General features: G+C 35.2%; 1 protein-coding gene across 4 annotated transcripts in view; it reads left to right on the top strand.

Annotated features, from left to right (window-relative positions):
- Positions 1 to 27,119, top strand: part of DIAPH2 (diaphanous related formin 2) — an 876,560-nt gene that overhangs the window by 375,107 nt on the left and 474,334 nt on the right. For all 4 annotated transcript variants that reach the window (XM_053916890.1, XM_053916891.1, XM_053916892.1 and 1 more), the window contains 2 exons: positions 1,444 to 1,545; positions 3,324 to 3,418. In XM_053916890.1, the coding sequence (XP_053772865.1) occupies positions 1,444 to 1,545; positions 3,324 to 3,418 (197 nt within the window). The remainder of the gene's footprint in view (positions 1 to 1,443; positions 1,546 to 3,323; positions 3,419 to 27,119) is intronic.

The following is a 27,119-nucleotide window of genomic DNA, read 5'->3' on the forward strand; positions in this document are numbered from 1 at the left end:
AAATTTGTCCATTTCACCCAGGTTTTCAAATTTTTTGGCATATAGTTCTTTGTAGTAATTTCTTACAATCCTTTGTATTTCTATGGTATCAGTTGTAATCTGTTTTGTTTCATTTCTGATTTTGTTTATTTGGGTCCTTTCCTTTTTTTTTTCTTGATGAGTCTGCTTAAAGGCTTGTCGATTTTGTTTATCTTTTCAAAGAACCAGCTCCTGGATTCATTGATCCTTAGAATTGTGCTTTTAGTCTCTATGTCATTTAATTCTTTTCTGATCTTGATGATTTCCTTCCTTCTACTCTCTCTGGGCTGTCTTTGTTGTTGTTCCTCCTGTTCTTGTAGGTGTAGGGTTAGGTTGTTTATTTGAAATGTCTGTATCTTCTTTAGGTAGGCCTGTATCGCTGTGAACTTCCCTCTTAGGACTGCCTTTGCTGTGTCCCATAAGTGTTGAACTGTTATGTGTTCATTTTCATTTGTTTCCAGAAATTTTTTGATTTCTTCCTTGATCTCATTATTGACTCATCCATTGTTTAATAGCATGCTAATTAAACGAGGTGAAGTGTTAACACATAAGTACAATGGTAGCTGTGGAATTTCTGTAGAGTAGGGGTTTAGGGACTTTCTATAAAGCCTCCTTTTCATAGCAGCCAGCCAGCAATGTTGTTTTTCACTTTGGTTTTTGGGGTGGCTTATATGGGGGAAGGTGTGATGGAGGTTATGAGGGGCAAAAGCCACTCCTTGGCACTGCCACTCTTCAGTTTCAGGGCATTTAAATCGTTTCTGAACTGGAGAATTACCTTCTTAATACACCATTAATATATCTTTTGTTCTAAGAAAGCAAATAGTACTAAAAAAATGATGAGAGAAACAAAGGTAGCTTACTCAAAAGACCCTGCCTTTGAAGTTTTTTAATTATGTGTATGCAAATGGGTGCTAGTGGTGTGCAACTTGCAAATGGTTTGTGCCTATTTTTCAAAGCAGTGTCTGCAGGAATTTTTATTCGGCAACTTCTTTAACAGTTAAAGTTACCTTAGGTACTTTAAAAGAATTTCACTAAATGAAAGACATGCCTAAAGTTTAACATAATGTACAATAAATGCATGTCCTCAATTAGTCCAAATTAGGGAGATTTTACATTTAATTCAAATGCTGCTTGTAGGTACCTGGTAAAGTAGTAATTAATGTTGCACATTAGTTAAGAAGCAGAAATTGACTTTTGGTTCTATTTGGCTTATCTTTTCTGCTTAAGTGCTGATATTTAATTTGTAGAGAAACCTCTAAACAGGGCTATATTTTTATGTTTATCCTCTTACTCGAACTAATGAAATAAATACATATATTGATTTGGGCATGAACTTTATTCATGTAGTTAGTATGCCTTACTAATGTTATTACATGCACTTGGATTAGTGCCATTTTTATTTATGAATTAACATTTTTCTTTCAGTTCAAAAGAATGCAGAAGCTTTAGAAGAGAAGAAGACCCAACCTGCAAAGAAGAAAGTGAGAGAGTTGAGAGTTTTGGATCCCAAAACAGCCCAGAATCTGTGTATGTGAATTTTCCTGCCTAGGGGGTGATGGTGCGAGGGTGGTTGTTGAATGTATTTAAACAGAATTATAACTTCTTTGAACAGGTGTATTCAGCATTTACTAAAAACAAAAATCTGTGCAAACATGATTTGGTTTGTCTTTTTGTCATTCAGCCAGAATGGAGGCCATCATAATTTAACCTTCCTCAGACTTGATGAAATTGATAAATAATAAAGCTTTGGAAAGTACTGATAATTAGGCATTGTTAGAGGACTCAGTGAGGCATCAGGCAGAGTTGAAAAGATTGGTATTTCCTTTCCTTTGGCAAAGGCTTGGGAGTGAGAGTTTTAGAGTATTCACTAGTCACATTGGAGAAATCCTTTCCTGCTGTTCCTCTACATTTGAAGTAATTGTGATGTGAGTTCCTTAAATTGGTAACTACTGCACTTTAAAACTGGTCACTAAACCTTCAGGCCTTTAACACCCAGCCAGCCTTTTAGTGTACTTTTGCTAAGGAGCTGGACAGTTAAAGCCGTCTTCATTTAAGCAGGCCTTCAGTTTTACTTTGATAAATTCTCCCCTCTGTATTGAATTTAGCTTTTGTTTTGTCACCAGTTTAGACTGTGGTTATATTCTGAGGGCGCTAAAACACTATGAATGGAACATTGCAGCACATCAAGCATTTCTAACTACTCAATGAGATACCATAGGAGTTTATTTTGTTAAAGAATGTGCTATAGGGAATCAGATTAAAATAAACAACTCATCATTCTTCTGTCAGTCAGAATGTTGCTGTCATAAAAGCAGTCTCCTAATAGCTCTTGCGAGTGTATATTGCTTATCTGACATTACATTTTCTTTATAAAGTGGAATGTCAGTATGTTTTAAAAAACACAGTATGATCTTAATTGCTAGTTGGAATCTGTCAACATTATTAATTTTGATTATGGATATCTCATTTGGTGTTTATTTTTAGGTAATCATGTGCATAAAGAATAAGGATTTCTTTTTTTAAGTGTTAGTGAGGTCATATGGGCCTTTTGATGGGAAAAAATTTCTTAGGAATATATTCCTGTTCTGATGATAAGAACACACAAGTGTTCTTTAAAAAATATGTTTAATGGAGGTTAAACTGTATTGTTGCAAAAAATACATTCTGAGTTAAGTGTAAGCTTTTTAGATATAATTTAATTGATTGATTCAATATGACAGAATATATATTTAATTAAGAAGACATTGACAATGGAAATGGAGATCCAACATATAAAGCAACTAACAGTATACCACATGAATGTCAGCAGGGATGCAGAAAGCAGTGATGATTCAGACACTTTAAATTTTTCTTACATGAGAACTGCACAGTAGATTGATATGCTTTTCTTGTGTTTGTTTACTTTATTGTCATTCCTGAGGTGTGCTGTGTTGGAATCATCTGACAATCTACACACTGAATTCCGCATTGAATTAAAGGGCCAACTTCAAATCAAATCTGTAGCTTTTCATGGATCGTTTTGTATCAGCTCAGTCTGAAATGCATAAACATTAGTAGGACTTTTAGTTTGTATCTATAGATACATGTTAGCTATAAATATGAAGGCCTGTGGTAATAGGCCTTTTTACTTAGTGAGTTGTGTAGTACATCAAATGGGAAGTACTGTGTTTGTTCATAACTCTATAAATTAATATTAGTGACAGAAGTTTCAAAATTTTATTCTATGAAATGAGAATCAGGCATTTATTACAATGTTAAAACTTAGATGCTGTTCTATTTTTACTAAACTTTTATTTTTATTTTAGCTATCTTCCTCGGATCATATCGTATGCCATATGAAGATATAAAAAACATCATTTTGGAGGTCAATGAAGCCATGCTGAGTGAGGCCTTAATTCAGGTAACTTGCATATTTTCCTTTCAAAGTGCATTTTCATGGGTATTTCTAGGTTCCTGAATGGAGTTGTAAGAAAATGTTCTTCTGTCTTTGGGTAGTAGAACAAGGAGTATTCTAGCTGTGTTGGTAGTCGAAGGACTCAGTGTAGGAGATTTAACTTTTAAAATTTCAGTTTGCGCATATGTGGGCATATCATTCTGTTACTCACTGTAAAACAATCGGATGTCATCATCACACAGACTCCGTAAAGTGGACATTGTTGTCATCATTTCATGGATATAAAAGAGGAGAGGTCAACACTTTAAGTGGCTTGCTCAAAATCAATGGGTAAATGGGAAAATTATGCTTTGTTAGGCACTTAACATCTACTGGGGATTGTGCCAAGTACTTTATATATTTTCTCTCATTCAATCCTACAATTTCGTAAGATAAGTATTAGTATTCTCATTTTATGAATAAGGAAACTGAGGCTTAGAGAGATTGCCTGATGTCACATCGCTGGTAAGTGGCAAGGTAGCAGAGCTGTGCTTTGGAACAAGGTCTATCACGAGTCTAAAACCAATGCCTTTTTCTTTTTTTTTAATATTTATTGATTTGAGAGAAAGAGAGAGAAGGGAAACATCTATTTGTTGCCCCACCCATTCATTCATTCATTGGTCGCTTCTTGTATGTGCCTTGACCGAGGATCAAACTCACAATCTTGGTGGATCAGAACAACGGTCTAACCAACTGAAGTCCCTGGCCAGAGCCACTGTTCTTTCTATTCTATTCTTCTGCCTCCTGTGGGCAAACTATTTCAGCGTGTTATACTTCCACGTCCTCATCTGAGATCACAGGGCCCCTGTGATGATTAAACCAAATAAAGTGCTTTCTAGAATAAAGCAGTATGTAAGATCTAACATGTTATTAGAAGTCTTGGAATGCCTTGCCCTGTCTGGTTTAATTTCTAGAAGGAAACGCTGCAGAGATTTTTCATAGAAGGGCATGTTTATTGTAGTTACTTTTTGGTGGCTGCGGTTTGTTTCTGAGCCATGCAGTTTGCTTTGATTTTACAAAGATGGAGTAGTTTATGCTGTAATAATTTTGCCATAACTTCCTCAGACCGTGTCTAAATCTCAGAGAATTAGTGTTTGTCGTTTGAGCAGGCTGTGTCTGTATGAAATTCTGTTAGCCTAAAAGTAAAAAAGTTCTTTCAAAGTGAGAGGCAAACTAGTGTTTATTTGAGATCAATAAGAATATCTATTCTGGAAACACTGATTCAGCTATAAGCCCAATTTTTTGGATTTAGGGACAAAAGGCGATGGGTATTCATGAGAAAGGGGAGGGGAACAATTACGTCAATAGAAGGAAGAAATTTCTATTGGTGAAGATAACCTAACAAACATGGTGATAATTACAGACAATGTTTTTAATGACTACTAGTCCAGTAGTCATGGTCCCAGTAGTCATAATAGTTGCTTTCTTGTTATCTTTGCAAACAGGTCTCTTAGGCGTGGTCCAGAGGTTATTTTAACATGTTTTACAAAATCTTCTTGAGGATTTGAGGCATGAATTGTGCAAGGCAGTTCCTCTGGCATGAAAGCTTTAGCTCTATTTTAAAGTGGCTCCATTTATATTATTGATCACAGGTCCCTCATTTTGTAGTGGAGGCTTCCATTACAGTTTACCTCATATATATGTTTTAAATATACAGATATTCAGTTTCGAAAGGTTTAATGAGTTGATTTAGGCCCTTATTATACTGACACATTTATGTTAATCTCAATAAGAGTCACACTTTGATAAGAAATCCCCTTGTGGTAAAATTTTTAGAAAAGCGTTTTCTCTGTGCAACTAGCGTGTCCATACATAGCGCTCTGAAATGGAGAGCTGATCACACTTCTCCTGTCCCACTTCGTTCCACAGATCTTTGCACAGGAGTCAGAATGAGCAAAGCATGAAGCCTAAACGTGATTTACTTCTCCCTTTTTTTCCATTGGATATTTTAAATTTAAACTACAAAAGGCAAACAAATTTCTGACTCCTACTGAATAATTGAAGCTTTCTAGTCTTTTATGTATAATCAAATTATAGTAAAATAGAACAATGTTTTGAAGAATTAATCAATGTAGTCTTTTTTTTTACCCATTAAAACTGTGTAGTTTTTTCTTTATATGCTTTGGTAAAAAAAAATAATAATAATGCAAACATGCAAACTGCTAGTGTGGTATTTATTTCCCAGTGACATTAAAAACTATTATTTTTTAAGTCATGTTTTTAATTCTAAGGAATTTGAGAAGAGAAACATTCTTATTATGAATGCCCCTCTACTATACAACAAGGTTTCAACATGTGTGTATAGAAATGCATTACCTGGGATTTTTTTAATGTTTCACTTTATTTTCTAGCATAAACAATATATATTTGTTTCTCTCTCTAAATTGGGTAATCCTGGTCCAGTTGGGAGGAATGAACTGCTGAAAATTTAGAGATGGCAGTAGATTATGCCGATATTGTTGAATTTGTGGGTTTAATCTTATCCACCATGCAGACTAAACAACTGCCTGTGAAATCACATTATTGTACCGAATTTTGGGCTGTACGCTGGGGAGCGGAGAGAAGGAGAATCATAAAGTGCAGATCCTGCCAGACTCCTTTTGTGCTCCTCACCTTGTGCTTCCATGCACTTCCTGTTTGCTGTGTGTCAGGGGACCTTTTCTCTTCCTCTTTTCTACACCTCCCTTCCCTTTTGTAAGCCTTTAGTTCTTTCTTTTTTGCCCCATATCTGTGTATTTTATCCTTTGAATCCTTTGCCCCACCAATTTTTTGCCTGCTTTTTTTTTTGAGGCCTGCTTTTTTCCTTGTTTTTCTTTTTCAACACCAGCCTGCTTTCCTTCTCAGTGCCAAATACTCTACAATTTTTCTCTCATTTCTTACCCTCGTAAATCGAAACTCATTTTCTTAGCTGCGATAGGGGGAGAAAACAGTGTAACATGCAGTTTACCGGTATGCGTGATTGAAATCGTGCCGCTTGGATACAGACAAGGCACAACTGCTGAGGAACTCACCAGAGTTACTGAAGTGAATACTGCGTTTATCGACAGCAACCAAACGTCTCAGTGTCTTCTGGTAAGGAGGAAAGTCCTGCATTGAAATGATTGTTTTATTTTCCAGCCCCAAACAGAGTGCTTGCACTATCAGGAAAGAGAAAGACTAGAATCACCAGTCCTCTTTGTCTCTCCCATCCTAGAAACTTTTGCTTCAGTAATGCAAAAGCAACACCAATTTGCCATTCCTAGGAGATGTTTGCCGTTTATGTCTAATCACCATGCAGCACATTGATAATGCATAGCATTAAATATTATCATCAGATTAAGTTTGTTGTAAGCGCTATTTGATCACAGTGCTAAACTCCATCCACGTATAAACATAGCTTGTTGCTCATATGGCATGGCTGTCTCCTCATACCAACAAGATAACAAAAAACAATTAAGAATATATTGTTTTCCAGAGACTTGAGTTAACAACAGTACTAGTTACTTAGCAGGATATATGTTTTATTAAAATTTAAAAAGAAAAACATCATTTGCCCTGACTGGATATCTCAGATGTTTACAGTGTCACCCTGACACACCAAGGTTGTGGGTTCGATTCCTGGTCAGGGCATATACAAGAAGCAACCAATGAATGTCTAAATAAGTGGCACAACAGATTCATTCTCTCTGTCTCCCTCTCTCTCTTTTTCTCTCTCTATCCCCCTCATCTCTCTCTAAAATCAATAAATGAAATTAAAAAATTAAATCAGCAAGATCAAGCCCAAATTTTTAGGTTATTAATAAATAAAAATACTAATATCTCCTTTATTTCAAAATATGTAAATCTAAGCTAGAACCTGAGTTCACATGGGGGAGAACTCAAAATGTCCTAAACTACTTTCAGCAGCACAAAGAAACATTTAAAAACGAATCCTGTCCTGAAACTACCATTTTTTAAAGAAAATGCAACTTTATATTTTTTATTTATAAAGGTTTTATTTATCCATTTTTAGAGAGAGGGGGAGGGAGAGAGAAAAATCTGCCTCAGTGTAATTTAATTTGATCTATTGAGATAAATAATATATGACCAGTGAGTGTTTTGGGATAACAGTAGTAAAAAATGAAATATTTGTGCAAACACTCACATATAGAATATTGTCAAAGAAATAAAACTAAGTGTTTGAAAATTTTAATTCAAGTCTTAAGAGAAAAATAAAAGTATGTTCTATTTTAGAACATTAGTGTAGGCAAACGATTCTTAAGTGCTAAGGAAATTCATCTTGGTAGGGAGTTTATGGTTACAGAGTAAGTCGCAAAGATATTTCTTTGTGGATCAATTCAGAAAATTCAGGGGTCCCTACGTAGATATGAAAAAATACTGCATCTTATTTTCTTTGATTTCTAACTAATATTTGGTATTTCATTTGACTAACAACGTGGACAACAGACTGAAGAATTATTAACAGTATTTTTAACTTTGTCACTAATAGAAATATTTTCATATCACAGTAAATTTGTGGTAGAGTTCTTGAAACATTGTTTATAGTTATTACTACTTCAAAATTACACTAGTTGTTAAAGCTGCCACTTGATCTTATTTTTGAATGCTTTAATCAAGATGCCTATAAATATATCACAATTTATTTTTGTGAATGTGTTGATATATATTTCAATATAATTGGTTTCTTTTGCATTCCTATGTATTTATTTTGAGAAGGTATCCATACACTGGTAGGAAAGGTTTATGGCATAAAGAAAAAGGCTAGAAACCGGTACAGAAAAGTTTCAGTCAAGATGGTAGACATAAATCATTCTCAAGTTTAGTTCCCATTCACTGCTATCCATAGCAAAGACACCGCTGTGAAAATTCCAGACCCATGGCTTGATTCTAAAGCATCCTCCTAAACTAGAAAGGCCAAGAAGGACCACATTAAAAGGGTAAGAGGAACAGACCTGCAGTACAAGACGTGTTTGATGAGCTAAAAAGTGTTGTTCAAGCCAAAATAAGAAGATAATTTAAATCATAACAACCTATGAATGTGTAAAACTCACTGGAAATGATAAATATATAGTCAAAGTCAGATTCACTAATATTATAATGGTGGTGCATAATTCACTTGCACCTCTAATTTAAAAATAAACTATTAAAAATAACTATAACTATAATAACCTATAATTAGGTACTTAGTATAAAAATAATATAAATTATAACATCAGTATCCCAAAATAAAATATAAGGAGGGAGTAAAATTACAATGTTTTTGTATGCTATTGAAGTTGTTTATCAACTTAAAATAGAATATATTTTAAAGTTCATTTTTTTGAAGATTATATTTATTTATTTTTAGAGAGGGGAAAGGAGAGAGAGAGACAGACAGACAGACAGACAGACAGACATCAACATGTGGTTGCCTCTCACGTCCCTGCAACCAGGGGCCTGTCTTGCAGCCCAGGCTTTTGCCTTGACTGGGAATCTAACCAGCAACCCTTTGGTTCACAGGCTGGTTACTCAGTCGATGGAGCCACAGCAGCCAGGGTGAAAATAGAATATATTTTAAATGTATTCTAAGCCTTATGGTAACTAGAAAGAAGAAACACCTCTAATAGATTATGATAAAGTGGTCAAAGAATACTGTTGCAAAAAGTATTCAAATCACAAAGGATGAGAGTAATAGAGAAAGTTAAAAAAGTAAGTGGATTGAAAATTTAAAAGATGAGAAACCCTAAACTTTCTAGAAGGAAACAAGCTTTTTGACATTGGTCTGAGCAATGATTTTTTTGAATATGACCGCAAAATTACAATTAACAAAAGTAAAAATAAACTATTGGGGCTATATCAAATTAAAAGTCTTCTGTACAGCACAACACATAACGAACAGAGTGGAAAGGCAACCTACAGTATGGGAGAAGTTATTTGCAAACTGTGTATCTGATAATGGGTTAATATCCAAAATATATGAGCAACTCATACAACTCAAGAGCAGAAAACCAAATAATGTGATTAAAAATGGACAAAGAACTTGAATAGACATTTTATCAAAGAAGATATGCCAGTTGCCAACAGATACATGAAAACTTGTTTAATATAAGTAATCATCAGGGAATGCAAATTAAAACTACAATGAGATTTCATCTTATACCTGTTAGAATGGCTGTTATCAAAACAGCAAGAAATATGTGGTGGCAAGGATGTGGAGAAAAGGAAACCCTTGTATAATTGGTAGAGATGAAAATTGGTATAGCTGCTATGGAATACACTATGGATATTTTTCAAAAACCTAAAATAGAACTACCACATGATCCTGCAATACCTCTTCTGGATTTATATCTGAAGGAAATAAAATAACTATATCAAAGAGTTATCTGCATGCCCACATTTATTGCAGCATTTTTTTATAACAGCCAAGACATGGAAAGAACAAACAGGTAAAGAAGTTGCTGTGTGTCACAAAAGCCAGCACAGGCGAGAGTGTTAAGGAAGGAAAAAAGAGAGGATGAGATCAGGGGAAATGATATCTTTGATATTCTGAACTGCAGTGACTTAGTTTAAGTAGTTGTTATTTTCTTATAATTCTTTCTTAAAACAGACCATACTATGTACCAGACACCTGTATTTAAGCAGATGTTCTATGTATTGTGTTTGGTATCTGTCTCCCTTATTTTTAGGGGAGATATTTACATCTGCTGGTCATGTGACTCTCTGGTGTCATATTTTCTGCTCCCCCTCAACCCTCTTCATGTCCTCTATTTCTTTCTTCTTTCTGTTCCTCTCATTCCTCTTTTTTTTGTTAACTTCCCTTTCTTTCTTTAATTTTAACTAATTATTTTTTATAAAAGATACAATTTTTTCTTAATAAACCTTTGGTGAAATACAGCTCTAGGGAATTTCCTCCCTGACCAGAAACTACAGAAATAGCTCCATGGTTGTCTTTCTGTAATACATGTGTGGGAATTGTCCAGCTTGTGCTCCCTGCCCCCCATCCTCCAGTTAATTTCCACTTCTAGTGGCACTATTACTATTCTGAACCCTTTCAAGTACCTAGCACAGGGTCCAATGTGTGGGGTCCGCCAGCAGCCACAAGATTACGTTTTTCCACATGTTATCTTACATCTCAAAATAGATTGTATGATTTCTATTACTTATCACTAGGTTCTGCCAAAGTGATTAGAATGAAGTAAAGGCCATCGAATCCATTCCTTTGATTGCAGACAAGGCTACTCCTAATTCATCAAAGATAGATGGCTATCTATCGATTCTGCAAAGAAAAAACATCCTACAACATCCCTCAATTAACCAGTTGCAGATTATAATTATTCTTGTAGTCAGGAAGTTCATGCATGTGTAATAGTACAGCCTGTTTTTGTCTCCTCAATCCATCTTTGTAATCACTGATCTATTTATGTGGCTATCGACCATCTGTATTTTATGCAGGCTGTGAGTCTGCATGTGTTCGTGCACTAAGTATATCAATTAAGGCTATAATGGCATTACTATTGTAGAATTTGAAAACATTTTTCTCTTAAATAACAACTCATATTCATCACGTTCATTTTCATAATTGTGTGGGGAACATGAAGCATTAGCAATGACAGCAACAATCATAAAACATGTCTTTCCAATTTCTCATCATGGTGGAATAAATAATTATTTAGTGGCATGCTTACTGCAATCTAAAATTACTTTCATCCATGTGTTTCTGTTCTTTTTCATCTTTTGCTTCTAACTGGTGAATTGAATGATTTTATTTTTCTGTTACCTTTCCGCAATGAAGTTTTCTTTAGCCCTTGTTTGCTACTATCTGTCTATTGTTTGTAGTAGACATATTCCACACAAATGTGATAACTGTTTATTTTTGTCCCCTCTAGGCCTTTCCTTGATTAATACCAGCATTTTATTTATCAACATCACCGGTTGTGGTATAGTCCATGCATGATACCACTTGTTTAGCAATTAATTTTTCTGTACTAATTAGATTATGAAACATTTTAAAAATGCAAAAACTCTACCTTACACTTTGAAGAAAACATGGGTCTTATTAGTAGTTGAGCAACATGTGGCCTCAAAAGACCATACGTTATACTGCCTTATAGACTTTAAGTCATGGTAGTACTTCATTAAAATCTGGTCCTTTCACGCTGTATAGATTCCTTGAGCCTATTGAAATGAGGTGATGTTCGCAGTACACCAGGGTTTCCTTTGTGATTATAGAACTTTGAAAATGCCCTAATTTTCCTCACACAGACTTCCAGAGCCCTGAACTAGGAAATGAGAAGTAAGGTTAGACCCAAAGTTCTACTCTAACTTGTTAGCTGCGCAGCTACCTTTGGACAAAATGCAGAAGTCCGTGAGCTCAAGAGAAATGGAGGGCAGAGTGTCTACCTCCGATGCCCTCCATGAAGCAAACAGACATGGAGAACAACGACACTGTTTTGTCCTAGTACCCTCCTACACACTTTTTTTGTATTATATAGATATGCTTTGAATCCGAAAATCATTGGCTAGTCGTATATTTAATAAATAAGTCCTTTGTAATGTATTATAAGTATAAAACCACTTCGTCTCTGATGTGTAGTCAGGGGATAAAGTACTCAAAACATTCCTTTCTAGATACAAGGAATAAGTATTTACTTACCATATGGTTTCTGCAAACTTCTACCCTAATTTTCTATCTCCTGTTTAAACTATTATAGAAATGCACCTAGTCATCAAATCTAAAAGTCATATGATACTTATAGTATAATTTAACAAAATACTATACTTAACATGCTATGGCATCCTTTAACACAGTATAATATCGATATGACATGATGGATATTTTAACTAGTCAAGAAGGAATACACAAGAGAGATTGAATGCTTTTTATTAATGAGCTCAGAAGTAGTCATATAGAGTCATTGTCTTATGTATACAGTTTTGTATGTATGAAGTATTGCACAATGCATAACTTTTAAAGTTTTTTTCAAGTACTGAAAGCATATGCTTAAGGCAGGGTTCCTCAGCTTTGACAGTATTGGCATTTTGGGCCCAATAATTCCTTTTTTGTGGCGGGCTGTCCTGTTCATTGTAGGATGTTTAGGAGTATCCTGGGCCTCTCCCACAAGGAAAATGCCTTCAGACATTGACAGATATCCCCTAGCAGGCAAAAGTGTCCCTGGTTGAGAATCACTGACTTAAGAATTACTTTTATTTGTGAACTATAAGTATATAAGTACGAAATTTTCAGAATTTAATAAGGTTCCAATCATTTGCTTTTATTTTCTGAGTCAGAAACTTCATGACAGACGTTTTGGACGTTTGATTAATCCAGGGAAAAAGAAAACAAAACCTGATTAACTCGATTCCATCTGTTTAAAAAATCTCTTTCCCAGAAGCAGAAAGTATGTAAGTTTAAATTGCAAATTCCCCTAGTCAAGCATTATTGAAAGTATAGACCATAATTATTCTTCAGTTGTGAATACAGGCAGTCACATTAGTGTGAAATGGCATTCTTCCTTATCACATCGGTGGTTTTTTTTTACATTAACAACCTAATAGTTTTGAACAATTCACTTTATATAATTTTGAAAGCCTTGTGTTTATTATTTTAACATGCCACTTCGATAGGTCAAGTAATATACTGATATCTTTCAGTTTGGACTGAGAAAGCTGGGTTTGACCTCCAACTCTGCCACTTACCAACCCTGTGAACCTGAGAAAGTGACCTAACTTCTCCAGGCCCATAGAATTTATCATCTACATAGCTGATGAGTTATTTTTTTTTTATTTTGTTTTGTAGAGATTAAATCAAATAACATATAAAATTCCCTCTAGCACAGTGTTGTATTACAAAACAAATGTCGGTTGGACGGAGTGGGATCAGTTCAGTTAGATTTGGTATTTTTCAAGTATTTTCTTTGAAACTTTTAGTTGACTAGTCAGCCCTCAGTTTTCTATATTAATGGAAGCATTATCAGCAGGTAATAATTCTCCTGGGGCTTCTTTAGTTCTCTATACTGTCTGGAACTCCAGAAATAGAGATATCAAATAGGGACAAAGAATAGTAGAAGAGCCTAGGAATAGTCTACTGTTCTTGAGAAGATAATTCAGAAACCTCACCTGTGCCTACTTTATATTGCATCCCTTATTTTTTAAAAATTTTTATTCAGTTACAATTGTCTGCATTTTCTCCCCATCCCTCCACCCCACCCCAGCCAGTCCCACCTCGCTCCCCCACCTCCACCCTCCCCCTTGATTTTGTCCTTGTGTCCTTTATAGCAGTTCCTGTAATCCCCTCTCCTCACTATCCCCTCCCCACTCCCCTCTGGCTACTGTTACATTGTTCTTACATTTCAATGTCTCTGGTTATATTTTCTTTGCTTTTTATTTTTGTTGATTATGTTTCAGTTAAAGGTGAGATCATATGGTATTTGTCCCTCACCGCCTGGCTTATTTCACTTAGCATAATGCTCTCCAGTCCCATCCATGCTGCATCCCTTATTTTGTATTTCTGCTTATTTACTTGCTAAAAGTCTTTTCAGTGGACATATATACTTGAATTACAATAGATGTAGTTGGTGGAGCTGACTTTGGGGGACTTTGATAGGTGAGAATGATGTCTTTCCAATGTTACCACAACTTTTTAATATTTTTAAAGTATTTCATAGGGTGCGTTTTTTGTCCATAAGTAAATAGACTTTTATTGGAACATGGCCATGCTCATTTGTAGGTTTTTAATATTCCACTTGAATAAGTGAAACAGAATGTTATATACCAATTGTTTTCTGTAATATTTAATGTGTTGTTGAGTATATATTTTATAAGTTACTCATGTCTTCTTTTTAGTGTTTTAAGATTTAGCTTTCAGCGTTTGTACTATTACTAAGCATGAGATGAGGCTGTCATACTTTGAGGTCCTTAGAGCAAATGATCTGGAAATGTTTTAGATAAGTACCTGGCATTTTTATATTTGCATTTTGTTCTTTTAGGATTGTTTTACTTTAGTGTGTTGGGTATTATTTAGAGTCACATATTTTGTATTTAGATTATTTAGAATATATGACAACATATATGAAATCATGGATTTATAAAATTAACATCTATTATGAACGAAGTTGATATTTTAGTATTAGTATTAGTAAACAGTATTTTGTACAAACCAAAGTACTGGGAATTGGGAACATGATTTTGTCTAAAGGTTTGGTGGTAGAAGAATTTGTCATATTAAAGAGTTAATTCGAAATGGTGGGATCCAGTCTGAATAATTAGTTATGGTATAATATCTACATTGCATATTTGTCCTAATAAAGAATCACAACATATACTCAATACTTAGGGGCTAATAAGCTTAGATAACAGTGTGAAATGTGGCTGCAGGAGTGTTTTTGTTGGTCAGAAAAGGAGGGTGGGACTGCTCTGTGACAGCCAGGTATGGGGACACGTGTGGGATGGGTGAAACATGCAGAGGTCTGGCTTCACATGAAGGATTACAAGCAAGATGACCTCTTAGGAGTGGCATGAAGGCGTATGGATGGAAGCAGGTATGATCCCTGGTGGAACACTTAGAAGATCTTATTTTTCCTTCTGATCCAATTGTGGAAACATGTCTTCTATGAGGTATTCACTAAGGTCTGACCATTCTTTTCCAAACTACTCATTGTACTCAAATTTAATTTTGTCCTTGTATCCTGATTATACAATTAGAGGCCATCAAAAGTGAAGGCTAAAAGGAAATTTATAATTATCTTATTCATTTCCTTTATTTCATGGAAGGAGAAACTGAGGGTTAAAAAGGTTTATGTCATGCAGCCAATATGGGATCACAAGTCAGTTCATATCAAGCCTAGTTTGTCAATTTCTTTTTTTTACCCCTATTGTTTGACCTGTATTTTTCCCCGCTGTAGTATGCAAATGGGTGAATGGCTTCTGCAGTTTACTGTTGGACAGGAATAAAAAGTGGCCACAAAATGTTTACCAATTAAAAAGTTTGTGAAATGTCCATCATCAGAAGTTAGAGTAGAAATTACATTATTCTTTTAAACTATCTTCTTCCAGTATTAGAAGACATTATAAATGTCTTCATTGACATTCATTACTGTTTGTATTGTGAAATATATAATTAGGTGCCAAGAAATGCACTTACTTTTACTTAATGCAATGTAAAGAACATTGGATTCTATTTCTGCATTAATAAGCCACATTTTAGCAAAATGAAAGTGTAGTTCAAATACGAATCTGATCATCATTTATTTTATCTAATATGAAGGATGGAGAGTGATCGGCCCTTATTAATGAAATCAAAACTTTCAGCTTTGTCAGAAAAATAAGAGGATGTATTTTGGCTTTCATTTTATAATTTTTAAGATGTGCATACCTGAACAGATTTGAAAAATTAATTGCTTCTCAGGAAAAGCAAATAAGGTGTCTGCTTTTCTTCCTTGAGTGGTTATGACTAATTGCTACACTATCTCTTTGGAGTTTCTACTCTTCAGTGATTTATTCTTAAAATACTGCTGTCAGTGTTGGGGGGATAAAAGCATTGTACTTGGGTTTCAGTTTCTTACATACCCTGTGCAGTCTTGGGAAGTCACTTATCTTTGCATTAAATTTCTTGCCTATTAAACTGGGAGGGTGTATTTGCTGTTATAAAAAATTAAATATGAGCATTTTGGAAATCACTTGCAAACTATAAAATGCTAATATGCAAATAGAACACAAATATTGATGAGTCCCTCGGAGATCTACTTAGCCCTAACCTCTCACCTTTTCTAGTTGTGGCTACTTCTAGATGAAGAGATTTTCTGTGGCTGACGAATAGCATCACGCATAGGGAAGCTTTTGTTATTGGCTGCTGTAAATCCACGAAGGTTATCTGAACTCATGTAAAAACAGCAGATGCTCCACGGGATGTGTATAATGTGAAGGCTTTTTCCCCATTGGACAGGGGACATACCACAAAGAAGGGTTCAGCTGATATGATCAGGAGTTTGGGCATGTTTACCAGATATCTTCCTTACGTCCTGAACATAAGGACTCCCTTCCTATGATCCTATGGCCAGGTCTCCTCAGAAGGACAAACAGGTCAAGTATCATAAAAAGGGCCAGCCTTGAAAGGATGCATAATTAGTTGATGATGGAGTCATTAGCCACATAGGAGTGACTGGTTAGAGTGGGACTGCATCAGAAATGAAGTCCAGCTTCCCCAAAGTGATACACTCCACCTAACCAGCCAAAACGAAGTCATGGGGTGATAAATGTATTTGGTCACCCAATATTAATATACTGCCTTCTATATGATAATTATTACTCATTTCATTTGTGTGGAAGATGACATTGGTGTATATTCCAGATCCTGTCTACATATAATCTAGTTCATTGCTTTTATTTGATGGTAGAGTAGTGGTAAAATTTTCTCAGTGAATGTTTAGAAATAAACATTACCACATGTCACTAATTAGAAAAACAATCATTTTTTGAGGATTGCAGGGAAGACTGTTATGGCTTAATATCTGTTTGAAACTCAGTGCCCCAAGCCAAATGTACTTTATGGGCTATTTTCATAGATAATTTGAGTACTGCTTTGAGGGGAAAATATTTCAAACAAAATTTGTAATTTGTTATAGGATTTATTCAATTTTTGTTTGACTAACTCCTCTTAATTTATGGTGCAAATGCATATGTAAGCATAAGATTTTTCTAGGATTATTTGATTGTCTCTTGCCTCATTCTATTTAAAGTCAATTGACAATTCTTTATGGGATATTTGGAAAGGGTCCACAAAAAGACAACAGCTATTTTTCCTTTTAAAGATAGTCTGAAATAGTTGAGTTTAAGCCTTGGGGATTATTAGTGAGCCTGTGGAGGAAAAGGAAACTGAAGAGTGTGTCTAGACATTGCAAATGTGAGGTGTCATTATCTACATGATGATGACCAGCTGAAAAATGGCCCTGACTGGCCCAACACAAGAAATGAGTATTAGCCTTGGGGAGAAAGAGAGGGAGAGAAACATCAGCGTGTGGTTGCCTCTTATGCACTCCCCACTGGGAGCCTGGCCTGCAACCCAGGCATGTGCCCTGACTGGGAATCAAACTGGTAAATCTTTGATTCACAGGCTGGTGCTCAACCACTGAGCCACACCAGCCAGGGCACATATCCTATGTCTTTACAGGCCTAATTCTGTTGTTTGTTTTTGTTGACTCTTACTAATGCTTGCTTATTCCTGTGTTGTCTGTATTTTTTATTGTAAACTAATGATTGCTGAATATTTACCTGTGAAAATACTTTAAAACTGAAGTTTAAAAGTACTTTCCTTCTTGGAAATTTGTATGAATTACTGCCAGGTGTCTGGGAGCCCTACCAAAGAATAATCACTTTAAAGTGTCAACATAATTTTTTACAACTGGGTAGTTTAAATTCTGGCCAAAAACCCATATAGAGGCTATCTCGCAGTTACAGGATTTCAGAGGAGAAGTCAAGCCTTACCCTCAATCCCAGAGTCAAGGCAAAAGCAGACAAGATTCAGTACTATTTTTCTCTGTTGGTGGGCTTTGTTTTTTCTTCAGGGTAAGCCATTAACTGAGGATATTATTTTGGGGGGGTTTAGATTTATATAATGAAATAAATTTGTCCTTTCATCTTGTGAAAAGTCTATGCTTTATGTACCATCTTATGTTTGAGACCCATTAATGCTATAAACTCTAGACCATTAGAGGTAGAAGTTGGTAGATGTTCCTACGACAGTCTTGGCCTTCAGCATTTAGTTATGTCTCTAGACTAGTGTTATCTTTTTTTTACTTGAGGGAACAAGGGAAATGTTGGGAGTTTTCTTAATTTCTTGGCAGCCAGATTTTCATGTAAAGGTATTTTGAGAGTTTTATGTACTCTGTAAATTCACAGTCCATACTCAATATGAGTACTCAGTTGACTGGGGTATCTACTCATCTAGAAAATCTAGTCTTTTCTAAAGTATCTCTCAATGATTCTTTTATTGGGAAGTTGGGAGACACGTGTTTGACCCTGCTAGTCTGCCACCATGTTCACATCAGTGTATTTAATTTTCACAGATGCTAAGTTTTGTTGCTGCTTAGTTTAAAAACATGTTGTCAGCTTGACATGGATGCATGATGTCTCAAAATGTCCAGTGTATTATGAAAATTTCATTCTGACTTTCTGATTCTTTAATGTACAGGATAACTATAATTTGTTTTTCATTACCAAATATAAAGAATACTTATTTAATGATAGTCAATCATGTATGACAGTTTCTAGTACAAACCATTTGAACTAATTGAAATGATTTATTGGTACTATAATGATCTCAGAAATAGAAGCCAGCTTACGTGTTTGTGTGTGGATGGGTTTTCTAGACCGGGAAGTGTCTCTACCTTTGAATCTGCAGTGTGGCATGCTGATGTAGCATATTTCTTTTAATTACATGGACATTCTGTTAGCGTGCTAGTTTTCCTAGTCTGCATGGACTTCTGTCATTTCATATACCCAAACAAAACTCATGGAAGAGAAGCACTGACTTCTTAAAGCGGAAATGATTGTGTATACTATTAGCATACACCCCTCTATACTTGGGTGAAATTTCCAAATTGTCTTTTGGGGTAGTCCACATAAAGTTAGTTGCACTCTTCAAACTCCATAGTTACCCAAGATAAGTATCTTGACTGTTGAATTAGGATTCAGCTTCGGAAACATCTATATATAATACTTTATAGGAAAGCATCTTTGCATTTGTTTGTGGCACTTTTAAAGAAAGTAGAGTATAGATAAACAGGGTATTGTACATCTGTGGCCTATTTTAGCTACTGCAACTATATTATGTATGTAAGAATATCAATTTGGCCTCTTGTAATGCAAATATATTTTATGTTTTATTTGAAATATGTTAATTCAAATACATGAATGATATATAATGTATAAAAGAATATTAATAACATGGATACCACTTACACTTAGGAAGAGTATATTGAGACATGGGTGTACACACATCATAGGCTATTCAGTGTTCATAGTGAGTCATTCATTTTGCGCTATATATTTTTTAATTCTTAAAATCACCTTTAAGTTTTAATATGATTTCCAATTTTTATTTCTGAGTGTAAAGTAGGACAAAAAAAGCAACCAAATTAGCATCAAAGGAATACTTTCAGTAATTATTTTTAGATTAAGTATAAATCATATAAATTGTTTTAGTAAATAATACATTTGTTCTGCAAATAGAATCATGACTTTAATGGGAGTCGAATTTTTTATGTACAAAATAGTCACTTTTTTTCCTTTTATAATTAAAGAAATTGCAAATATGTCTGTGAATTCCATTAGTCTAGTACAGAAGTAGAACACTTTGGATAATTGAATTGAATTTAAATTAAGAAATCTTTTGATACTATGTGATTTCTGTGGCTCAGATTTTTGGCTGTAGAATGTCAATGAAGGGTTAAACCCAAAAGAGATTTTGCTGGGAGGATCCATCAGAACTTGTGACTGAGTGATCATTGCCAGTTTCAAAGCTTAGAAGATGGATAGGATGCCAGTCTTATTGGAGGAATGGGGCCATTTGGAGAAACTGATAAGAGGAGAGGTTAGAGCGAGGATGGATTCTTCTTTATATCTGAGTAAATGATGGGGCATCTGGATGGGACTTTCACATAGGAACATGGAACTTGAAGATGGGTGAGAGTATTGAGGGCTGGAGCTGTGCATTTGGCATTATTGGCACTGAGTTGATACTGATCCAATGAGCCTTCTAGGGAACTGAGTTAGTTAATATTTAGTCTCAGAATTTAGTGTAATTTCTTTAGGAAAAGTTTTCCTTCCTGAGCCAAGTTGAAGATTAAATAGGTAGGAAAGTTTTCTCAAGGCTGCTTCTTTGTAACATACGGTTGTTATATTCCAAGGTCAAAGTTTCTCATCAGGTTTTCAATGCTTGTATGTCCTTTTGTCAAGTAACATTTTTTGAAAAGAGTGGCTCCCTGAAGAGGGCTAGAAAATCTCCCCCTGAATTTTTGTCCAGTTAAGCAGCATTTTACCATACTCTACTGAGCTCAGGGAGTCTATTTTAAGACTTACAAAAATGTTAGGAATTTCAAACCAAAAGGAGAGAATTATAGCATGACCAGCTGACAAGAAATGTATTTTGGATAAACTACAACTCAAATTACTGTCAGTCATATGTTGATTACGGTTTCCACGTTGTAGGAAAGTGTGTGCATGGCCTGTTGTGCCTGTAATCTTTGTGAGGGCCAGCTCTCCAGGGCTTAACACAGTGATAACCACATAGTTGGCAGCCAGTATGTATTAGCTGAGTGGATGGATGAAACACAAAATAAGTATAGAACTAGACGTGGCATCAAAGTTTGTTTTTCCATTTAACTCAAAGGAAAGAACAGGAACACATGAATGTGATGTCGGAAAATTAAGTACACACACTTAATTTAAGAAATATGCCTTAAAAGTGTTGAAGAACTTATAATAGTTAAGGGTTTGAGTTTTTGACCAAGTGAAATGGGGAAGGTTTGCATTAAGATCACAGGGATTTAGCCAAGACTTTTGGGAAACATTTCTTATTTGGATTTTCAGAAAAAAATAAAAATATGTCAATATAGTTAAAAATCATCCTGTTCTAGTCATGGCCAGGTGGTTCAGTTGGTTAGAGCATCCTATACACCAAAAGGTTGCAGGTTCAATCTCCAGTCAGGGAACATACTTAAGTTGAGGGCTTGATCCCTGGTCAGGGCACATATAGGAGGCAACTGATTGATGTCTACTCATATCAATGTTTCTCTCTCCCTTCCTCTTTCTCTAAAATCAATAAAAACATACCCTCAGGTGAGCATTAAAAGTAAAATCATATTGTTATATGCATATATATATATATTATATAATTTTATGTAAATGCTATAATGTATTTTAAAAAGAATAAATAATTTAGGGTGGGGTGGTTAGGGGTGGAGGGATGGAGCAAAAAGGAAAAAGGACTCATGGACATGGACAACAGTGTGGTGATTGCAGGGGGTGGGGGTAAAAGGGGACTAAATGGTAATGTAAAAATATAAGAAATATTAAATAAAAAATAAAATAGAGTAAATAGAACATCTTAAAAAGTAATTAAAAAATAAAAATAATAAATTTTAAAAAAATATTGACCTCTGTCCATATATGTATGGAATGATCACAGTGAACCTAACTACTCTCCTGCTATGAAAATGTCTTAATGAGATATAACACAAAAAGTAAAGGCTATGTTTTCGCAAGAAGGAAAGGGCATTATGGTTCAATACTTTCACTTAACTAACCTTTAACGGTGCAATTAACATTTAAAGGAAATAAACTGCTGTAAGTATTATAGAGTAATTGCAGAAATGTAAAAAGTAGTTAAAAGCCCATTATCTGTTAGGAGCGATTCCTTTAGGTAGCAGGGACAGTGTTCAGAAAGTGCATCTGTGATGCATAAAAGATGAAGAAAAATGTGCTCATTTGGTAATATAGTTATTGCTTTTCCCTTTGTTGTTTTCTCTGTGAATTTCAGTTCATTGACATTTCCAAGGATGAAACTTTCATACTGACCCAGAATTGATCTTTCAAACATAGATCTTGATATATTTGAAAGAAACTGCTCAGTAGTAAACAAGAGTAGTGGGAGGGAGAAATGGAAGGGCCTATTTGCCTATCAGATCCCAGTTTGTTAGAATCTAAGCTGTCTTTCAAAAATTACCAGTTCTAGCTTCTGCTATTATGAACAGCTTTACCCTTGCAGTGTAGCGGGTGTCTGAACTCATCTTTGCAATTTATTTAGAGAATATATGTATATGTGCAATGGTAGTTATCAAGAAGGTAACTAAAGTCAAAAGCTGTTTTTCTTGCTCTTGCAGGAATTTATATCTTTTTTAAAGTCCCTAGATTAGATGTTTCTAGGTGTTTCAGGTAATAACTTACACATCCCACAATTTGTGTTGGATTCCTTATAGTAGCTGTGGGGTGCTTTTCCTTATTTTCTGTTTTGAACCCTCTCCGAGAGACAAGCGTGGGGGTAGCGGAGGAGATTCCCATTGGGCACAGCGGGTGTGTACTGAATCCCTCTAACTGACGAGGGTATAGGCTGTTCTGTGGCAAAATGTAGAAACGTGTTTTTTCCCTTTTTTGCTCTTTTTTAAACATGGTTAGATTGTACCCAAGCAGTGCTCATCGCACTGCTTTCCTTTCAACAGCACCCAGACACATGGCTATGTGGGCAGACCAGGCCTGGAGACACATCCATGAAATAAACATGCTGTACTCAGAAATCACCCCAGTCCTTTCCAAAATGCAAGCTTTGTTTGGTGGACACAGCCTGATCCTCTGATACATGCTGCCCTTTTGTTAGGCAGGAGGTTTCTCTTCCAGGAGGCCCCTTAGTCCACCATACAAATAGCCTTCTGGTGGATTTCTTGGACTGCCCGTGTTAGTCTCAAACTGTGCCTTGAATACCTACATTTTTTCATCTTCTTCTCTTGGCATGCTTTTGATTTGGAGCTGAAGGAGAGTAGAGGGAGATGAGTAGCTCTATGTCTCTCCTTTGTCTTCTTAACCTCCTTCCTCCTCTATTCAGAAACTTATGGGCATGAAAACATCAATGTCCCATCTTATACTACATCTTTGTCTATGAAGTTTAGTATGTATGTATGTAAAAAATAGGTATATTTAAGCATTGGCTGTGATGGTCACTTGCAACATGGGATTAGAGGTAGCTAAACTCATTAAGGAATAAGTGGTGTAAGTAGTTGTTGTCTGTTACCTGTGTGAGAGAAGGACTTTTATTCCTAACCTTATTTGCAAATAGAAACTGCTAAGCACTGGCAGTAAAGCTTGTAACTCAATCATGATGGTGTGTAGAATCAGAATACATCTAAGTCCACTGTATGTGTTAAATATTTCATATAGCTGAACAGAGAAAGAAAAGATATGTCACCTACTATGGGGCTTACATCCTGAAGAAGTTAACAGGTTACCTATAGGTGGAAGAGAAACAAAATAACACATTTCACATTGTGACCTAAAATTTTATTTTAAGCTTGATTCTCTGATACTTTTTATTCACAGTTAAAACTTAAAATTAATTAGAACCTAATCAACAAAACAAACAAGCAAGCAAAATATAACTAGAGACATTGAAATAAAGAATAAACTGACAGTAACCAGAGGGGAGGGGGGAGGAGATAAAAGGGAGAAGTGGGGAAAGGGTTTTCCGGAACATGTATAAAAGACGCATGGAGAAAGCCAAATGGGGGTGGGATTGAGGGTGGGAAGTGGGGGTGGGTGGGGTGGGGGAAAGTGGTGGTGGAAAAATGGAGACAACTGTACTTGAACAACAATTAAAAAACAACAAAAAGGAAAAAAAAACACTTAAAATTTAGATGGAAAGTTTAAAATATGTGGAATTGATATATTTTTGTACTTTTAAAAATGTTCTTAATCTTTCTAATTTAGTTTTCCAGTAATAAAAATTATGCAAGGTACCAAACTGATTAGTTGTTTTTCTTAATAACACTCCTCAGGAAACATCCCATTAACAGAAAAATTTTACAAAACAATTGGATTATCTACATACTTCCAAAATATTCTGGAAATGAAACCTTGGTATTTACCTCAATTTTATTCTATAAAATATAATGATATTAGTGAAGCAAAATAATGGATGTTCTTAATTTCATTTGATTATAGGTATATGTTGTTATATCAATATCAGTATTTCTTTAAAGTGAGAGGACATGATATTTTAAATCTTTAGTCTGATTAGTTACACAGTGGGTTCCATCGTATGTCTAAAGCTTAATGGAAATGGAAAATTGAGTGGGATGAGAGAAAAAATAAATGGAAAGAAAAAAACCCACTCAGAGTAGAACATGATACCACTGTTTCCTCCTGGGACATATGTTATATGTTGCTTACTCAATTTTTGTAATGTGGAAAATCTATAACATAAAATTTATCATTTATTCATTTTTAAGTGTACAATCAATGGCATGAAGTATATTTACATTGTTGTTGAACCATCACCACTGTTTTCGGACATTTTCATCATCCCAAACAGAAACAGTGTACTTCTTAGCAGTAACTCCCCATTCTCCTCTGCCCCCAGGGCCTGTTAACCTCTATTCTACTGTCTTTAAGAATTTGTCTCTTCTAGTTATCAGGGATAAGTGGATTCATACAATATTTGTCCTTTTGGGTCTATCTTTCATGGTTCATGGATGATTTGGCATGTATCAAAACTTTATTTTTTGTTTTAATATTTCTTTGTATGTATATACCATACTTTATTAATTGATATGTTGATAGACAAATGGGTTATTTCCACCTTCTGGGTAGCAAATAATGATACTGCGAACATTTGTGTACAAGTATCTGTTTGAGACCCTGATTTCAGTTCTTTTTGTTATATACTACAGATGGAATTGTGGGCTCATATGGCAATTCTGTCTTTTATTTCTGAAAAATCACCAAGTTGTTTTCAGTAGTGGCTGAACAACTTTACATTCTACCATCAATGCATGAGGATTCCTATAATTCCACATAATCACCAGCGATTATTAGTCCCCCCTTTTTGATAATGGCCATTCTAGTTGGTATGAAATGGTATCACATTGTGGGTGTTTTAAAAAATGTTATCATAGAAAAAGGGGAAGGGTTTATAGGAACATCTGTAAAGGTCACATGGACAAAACCAAAGGGGGGGGTAGGACCAAGGGTGAGAGGTGGGGATGGCTGTGGTGAGGGGAGTGGTGGGGGGAAATGGAGACAACTGTACTTGAACAACAATAAAAAAATTTAAAAAATAAAAAATGTTATCATAAATGGAATTGTTTTCATAATTTCCTTTTAGATTATTCATTGCTAGTGCATAGAAATGCAACTGATTTTCGTATGCTGATTGTGTATCCTCAAATTTTGCTGAATAGATTTATTAGCAATAACAGGGTTTTTTGGTGGATTATTTAGTATTTTATACATATAAAGTCATGGCATCTACAAACAGAGACAATTTTTTTCTTCCTTTCCAATCTGGATGCCTTTTACTTCTTTTTCTTACTTAATTGCTCTGATTAGAACTTCCAAGACTATGATTAACAGAAGTGCTTGAGGCAGTGCATCCTTGCTTTGTTCCTAATCTTAGCAGATCAGCTTTCCGTCATCACTGTTGAGTAGGATGTTAACTGAGTTCGTCATATGTGAACTATATCATCTTGGGAAAGGTTTCTTTTATTCCTAGTTTAAAGTGTATTTTTCTCAGAAATGGGTGCTAGGATTTTTCAAATGCTTTTTATGCATCAGTTGAAATGATCATGTGTGTTTTTCTTTGTTCTATTAAAGTGGCGTATTACATTGACTAGTTTTTGTATGTTTACCCATGCATTTTGGGGTAAGTCCCACTTGGTTGTGGTGTGTAATCCTCTCAATTTGCTGCTGAATTCAGTTTGCAAGTATGTTTTGAGGAATTTTAAATCTGTATTTGTGACCGAACAAGCAATGGGGTCCTACCAGTCTCACCAACAGGCAAAAACTCTGGAGGCAGCGTTCAGTGGAAAGGGAAATGAATCTTTTATTCAAAAGCTGTACAGTTTGAAATAATGCCAGGTTTCTGCCTCAAAGCCTGTTTCCTAAAGACACCCAAAGAAAATCACCTGGCCACCCTCTGCCAGCTCAGTTCAAGGCTACACCAGAAACCTCTTCTCTTACCCAAAAGTACCATGCTTTAAGAGATGCAGGTGGGTCAGCTGGTTTCCAGTCACTGTCTGGCTTCAGGCATCTTTTGAAGTTTGTACTCCAGGTGTCCTACTCACAGTTTGCTGCCCTCTTCCTCCAGCCACTCCCCTCTGGTACATCTGTGTGCCTGGCTGAGCCCCGTAATATAATATAGTTTTAAATAATAATTAAAACTATACCAAAGTGCAAGATAAGCCAGGTTGAGAAGAATTAATCAATTTTGCTTCTGTTATGTATCAGACTTGAGCATGCATCAAATTTCATCACTTTTCAAACAAAATATAACCAGAGGCATTGAAGTTAAGAACAATCTAACAATAGCCAGGGGGGAGTGGGGAGGGGACAGTGGGAAGAGGGCATTACAGGAACTACTATAAAGGACACATGGGGAAAATCAAGGGGGAGGGTGGAGGTGGGGGAGGGAGGTGGGTTCAGCTGGGGTGGGGGGAGGGATGGGGAGAAAATGCATACAACTGTAATTGAATAACAATAAAAATTAAAAAAAAATCATCGCTTTTGCTTGATTTTCCATTAAAGTGAAATTCATCATGTATTTAAATACAGACATTGTAAATAATGGGAAATTATTATTACAGTCTTACTGTGGTTTATAAGATTGAAAAGGATTTCAGGTTTTGCCAATATGAATATAGTTGACTTATTAATATTATTATTATTATCATCATTATTACACATAGTTAATTTCTTCATAGTATTTTTTTCTGTATGGATTGACTAATTTTCATTACAGAAAATAAAGCTTAAAAATTATTTTATATATTTAAGACCCAGAAGGTCAGTCTGTTTATTTCTATGTGATGGCATTTATTGCAATATGATCTTTTTATTTAACTTTTATATACTGTAGTGCATGGTAAGTGACTATATTTATATAATTACTGACATTCAACTGTCGTTCATTTTTTCGTACGTTTTTAGGAAGAAGGTGTGGAAACAGTGGTAC

Source organism: Desmodus rotundus, chromosome X, assembly GCF_022682495.2.
Source record: "Desmodus rotundus isolate HL8 chromosome X, HLdesRot8A.1, whole genome shotgun sequence".
Lineage (NCBI taxonomy): Eukaryota > Metazoa > Chordata > Mammalia > Chiroptera > Phyllostomidae > Desmodus > Desmodus rotundus.